At 62.3% G+C, this 4,973-nt stretch overlaps 1 protein-coding gene across 3 annotated transcripts in view; it reads left to right on the top strand.

Moving 5' to 3' along the window:
• The window catches only part of RASGEF1A (RasGEF domain family member 1A), a 28,606-nt gene that overhangs the window by 19,149 nt on the left and 4,484 nt on the right, over positions 1 to 4,973 (top strand). For all 3 annotated transcript variants that reach the window (XM_006774501.2, XM_006774502.2, XM_015570963.1), the window contains exons 3-7: positions 733 to 855; positions 2,661 to 2,798; positions 3,157 to 3,378; positions 3,992 to 4,066; positions 4,470 to 4,562. In XM_006774501.2, the coding sequence (XP_006774564.1) occupies positions 733 to 855; positions 2,661 to 2,798; positions 3,157 to 3,378; positions 3,992 to 4,066; positions 4,470 to 4,562 (651 nt within the window). The remainder of the gene's footprint in view (positions 1 to 732; positions 856 to 2,660; positions 2,799 to 3,156; positions 3,379 to 3,991; positions 4,067 to 4,469; positions 4,563 to 4,973) is intronic.

Consider the following 4,973-nt stretch of genomic DNA (forward strand, 5'->3'; position numbering starts at 1 on the left):
CTCCTTCCATCCACACCCCCTCCTTCCATCCACGCCCCCTCCTTCCATCCACAAACCCTTCCCTCCATCCACCACCCCCTCCTTCCATCCACACCCCCTCTCAGGGCCTGCCGGGGTTGCTCCCTGCCTCCCTTCAGCCCAGATCTGAGGAACCCTCCGGGCCTGCACTGCAGAGCCAGTGGTAAGGGTGCATGGGGGTGGAACAGGGCCTCGGTGTGGCAGCTGGCACAAGCCCACTGCTGGTTAGTGACTGCACAGGGCCTGGCAACAGTCCTTGACAGAGGTACAGGCCCCACCCCCATCACCCCACTCCCCGCACCAGCCGGGCCCACGGGCAGGACTGTGAGGGTCTGGAGAAGAAGCTGGCTTGGAACCAGGTCAGGGGGCACGGTGGGCTGGGCAGCAGGCTTGCCCAGGCCGGGAGAGTCCTCCCAACATCCAAGGCTGGTTAGCGCCCATCTTGGGGTAGGACGGAGGGTGAGGAGAAGCCCGTGGAGTGAGACTGCTGGGAGCTGAGCTCACTGGGGAGGCCTTGAGCCACTGCGAAGTGGGGTGATCTGTGCCTCGCATCCACGGGCATCCACGGTGAAGTACGCCACGCGGAACCACGGCCGCTGCCTGGCGATGCTGGGCTTGGGAGCCAGCAGGGCCGAGGGGAGCAGCAGGCATGGGCCCCGCCAGGCTTGACCCACACTTCGCCCTCCCTCCTTCCCCTTTGCTTTTCTTCTTCAGAGAACATACATCTTCACGTTTCTCTTGAGCTCCCGGGTCTTCATGCCCCCTCATGACCTGCTGGCCCGTGTGGGGCAGATCTACCTGGAGCAGAGGCAGCAGCTGGACGCCGGGTCTGAGAAGGTAAAGGCGTGCTGACCTGATGCTACCTGTCCGTGCCCCTGGCTGCCTCCACGCCTGCTCTAAGAGAAGCATGCTGAGCGCCAGCTGGCAGCATCTGGCTGAGCCTGGCCGGGCCCTCCCTGATGCCCTGGGATGTGCTCAGGGTGCTGGCATAACTGCTGTGGTGGGCATTCAGCCCTCCTCCTGCTCAGGGCCAGTACCCCCCAGTGGAGGCCTGGCTCCATTGGTGCAAAAGAAGCCAGAGGGGCCTGGGTCCCTGCCTCCTCTAGGGGGTGGGGTGCAGCACTTCAGGCTGGGGTCTGCTCCTGGGAGTTCTCAGCGACTCAAACGGCCGTTTGCCACTGTTGTCCCTTCGACAGAGCCAGGCTGTGGGCAGTCAGGATGGTCAAGACACCGCAGCTCCGAGGCCCCGGGTCGTAGGTGAGGTGTTAGAAGCCCAGGGCCTGGTGCAGAGGGTGGCAGGCAGGCTGTCAGCCAGCTGGCAGGCCTCCTGGGGCTGCGCAGAGCGGGCCTGACCCCTGACCGGGGACTGATGACCCTCCCTCCACCTTCCCGGAGGCCGCCCTCGGCCGGGTGTGCGGCAGAGGCCTGTGAAGCTGGGCCTCCTGAGCCTCCTCTTGAGAGGGGCTGTCTCGGGCGCGGTGGGCACCATGGGCAGACACTGGCTGAAGCCTGGGGTTTCTGAAAATGAGGTCACTTAAGTGAACCTTAAGGGTGTCAACTGATGGTCCTTGGCACCAATTCAAGGCCAACACAAATCTCTAATTAGGGGTGTGGCAAAGAAGGAAACTTTATTCAGTGCAAGCAACTCAATTATGAAACAGCATGGCTGTGGCTGCAGAACAGCTGTGGGCCAGCTCAGGATAGAGCAGGGATGGCGAACCTATGACACGCGTGTCAGAGGTGACACGTGAACTCATTCTTTTCGTTGATTTTTCCTTGTTAAATGGCATTTAAATATATAAAATAAATATCAAAAATATAAGTCTTTGTTTTACTATGGTTGCAAATATCAAAAAATTTCTATATGTGACACAGCACCAGAGTTAAGTCAGGGTTTTTCAAAATGCTGACATGTCGAGCTCAAAAGGTTCGCCATCACTGGGATAGTGTCACAGCTCAGTTCTGAAGCAGCATGGCTGTGAGGTGGCTGTGGGTGCTCTGGCCAGTCACTGATGTTTCAGCTCCAGCCAGGGAAACAATCTTCAGTGGAAGGGGAAGGTAAGCCCCCCAAGCACCAGGGAGCTGATTTATATATAGAGAGGTCCCCGCCCCTGGTCCCAGATTGGTCTGTCCTTATGCAAATGAGAACTCCAAATCCTCACAGTTTGACTGGTCCAAAAAGCACTGTCCTGATTGGCCGGAATGGAGCGGCTCTGACTGGTGCTAATGCAGATATAGCTGTGCAGCTCTGATTGGATGGGGAAAGTGTCAGTCCTATTGGTTGAACTAGGATTCCAGGAACTCCTTTATAAGGCTTGGCTCTAACGGCAGGAACACAGTGCAGATGGGCAGCTCAGTGTAGGCTTCTCCCTGACGTGTGGCTTGCGTGAGAGACCCCCGTTTAGAAACAGTTGCCTGGCAGTTTTTTAAAAATGGGAGCCCAGTTAGCTACCAGGAGCCCTCTGGGTAGGCATCTCCTTTCTCAGGGTCCCCAAGGCAAATACACAACAACGCAGGTATGACCAAACTGCCGGTGGCCCTGTGGGGGCCGTCCCGCTGAGCACAGCGGGCCTGGGGTGGTTGACCACTCGTTGTCTTGTCACTCACTCTGGTGGGTCGGCCCCACCTGTGCCTACCCCCAGGCCATGCTGAAGTCCTTCTCAGCCAAGATTGTGCAGCTGCTAAAGGAGTGGACAGAGGCCTTCCCCTGTGACTTCCAGGACGAGAAGGCCATGGCCGAACTGAAGGCCATCACCCACCGGATCATGCAGTGTGATGAGGTGAGGGCCTCCCTCCGCTCAGGTGGAGCTCCGTGTGTGTGTGTGTGTGTGTGTGTGTGTGTGTGCGCGCGCATGCACACATGCGTGAAAGGGGTGAAGGTTCCTTAGGGACAGCTCTGGCCCTGCTCTGGCCCTCAGATCCCTTCTTCACAGGCAGCCCGCTAAGCCACCTGTCCAGAGGGCCTCAGAGGGGGCCCACACTGTGCTCCCCTCCGTCAGGCCAAGGTGCTCAGGGCAGGTTTGGGTTGGGCATGTGGGCTCAGCGTTGGGTATGTCCCGGGTAATGAGGCGGGTCCTCCTGAGAGGTGTGGTCTTGCCGCCAGCCCGTGCTGGCACCTCCATGCTCCCTGCCCCGCAGGAGAACGGCACGGTGAAGAAGGCCATTGCCCAGCTGACGCAGAGCCTGCTGCTGTCCCTGGCCGCCCGGAGCCAGCTGCAGGAGCTGCGGGAGAAGCTCCGCTCGCCGGCTGTGGATAAAGGGCCCATCCTCAAGGCCAAGCCCCCAGCCTCTCAGAAGGACATCCTGGGCGTGTGCTGTGACCCCCTGGTGCTGGCCCAGCAGCTGACTCACATTGAGCTGGTCAGTGCGCGCGAGCCGCTCAGGGTGGGCTGGGTGCGCGGACTCCTGCTTGTCCAGGGCCATGAGAGCCCCCACAGCTTTCTCAATGTCAGCACCACAGGCTTCCTGCTGGGCGGGCGGGGTGTCAGGAGACCCCGATCACTGCCTCTGGCCGATGTGTCCACTTACAGCAGGTTTCTCTGTGCCTGGCCCCAGGCCTCCGGGGGGCACAGCAGCCCTGTGTTAAGGGGAGGGGGAGGGTGGCCAGGACTAAAGTGGCCCCAGGATGGAGGTGAGGGGCTTCGAGGGGCGAGCCAGGTCTCCCACCCTGTCGCCTCATCCCGCCTGTGCCGGGCTGGGCAGGTCCCCTGAACATGGCAGCCACGGGCCCGAGGCTTCCACCCCACTCCTTGCAGCCCTGCTCCCTCCGCTCAGAGGAGGGCCTTCCAGGCCCCGGGTGCTTGTGGAGGGGCCCGGGCAGGGATGGCCCCGGCGGGGTGCTCGGATCAAGGAGGGGCCCTGGCACACGCCTGCAGACTAGTTCTGACCGCCGCTCCGAACACGCCCTGCACGCCGAGTGGGGGCCTCGGGGCCGGAGGCTGACCACTCCCGTGCTGTCTCCCGCCCGCCCCAGGAGAGGGTCAGCAGCATCCACCCCCAGGACCTGATGCAGATTGTCAGCCACACGGACTCTCGGGACAAGCACAGGGTGAGGGGCTGGCCTGCGGGTGGGCCCGGACCTGCATCCCGCGCAGGGTGGGCAGAGGCCCCAGGCAGCTCGCCTGAGCTCCGCTGGAGTGTCTGAGCCACGGATGTGGTCCGGCTTCCTGACGCCTGCTCCAGGGGGTCAGTGGAGGCCGCACCGGGAGATGCATGCTGGGAGGGGGCCCCGTATTCCCAGGGGCCGGGGCACCCAGCCTGGCCTCCAAGGTGAGCCCTGGGCATTGTGGAGCCCCAGGCTGGCCTAGGGGACCTGTCCAGTGGCCCCCACTCACTATCACTTGCAGTTTCCTCCTCGGGACAAGGTCCCTGCCCCTCCGTTCTGGGCCAGGGCTGGGCAGCGGTGCCAGCAGCGTCCTTGGGCTTCCTGTGACCTGCTGTGTCCTCCCCAGTGCCGAGGGGACCCGACCAAGACCTACAGCCTGGAGGCCTACGACAACTGGTTCAACTGCCTCAGCATGCTGGTGGCCACCGAGGTGTGCCGGGTACGCACCACACAGCTGCCACGGGTGGTGGCGTCTCCTCCCCACCCCCGCAGGGCTGCCCCAGACATGCTAAGGTGCTCCTGCCCCGCAGACGTTGACAATTTGCAAGTGGAGATAAGGAGCCTCCATTGCCAGGGCCTTGGGGCTGCTGCCCTCCCTGCCCCTGACACATCCGACTGTGATGCCTTAAATTGCGATGGAGACCCATCATGGAGGGCACCCTGTGCCCAGCACAGTCTATGAGCTCATCCGGGCCCCTCAGGCCTCTCGCCATCCTCCTGCCCGCATCAGACACGCCACAGCTGTGTTTCCTGCCTCTGCAGCCTCCCTCCCCCTCGCCCCCCTCTTCCCCGGGTCTGACAGCTCTGTGGGCCCTGGGGCAGCTCCAAGCAGAGGCCCTCAGGGGCGGGT

This window comes from Myotis davidii, unplaced genomic scaffold, assembly GCF_000327345.1.
Source record: "Myotis davidii unplaced genomic scaffold, ASM32734v1 scaffold368, whole genome shotgun sequence".
NCBI classification, from domain to species: Eukaryota; Metazoa; Chordata; class Mammalia; order Chiroptera; family Vespertilionidae; genus Myotis; species Myotis davidii.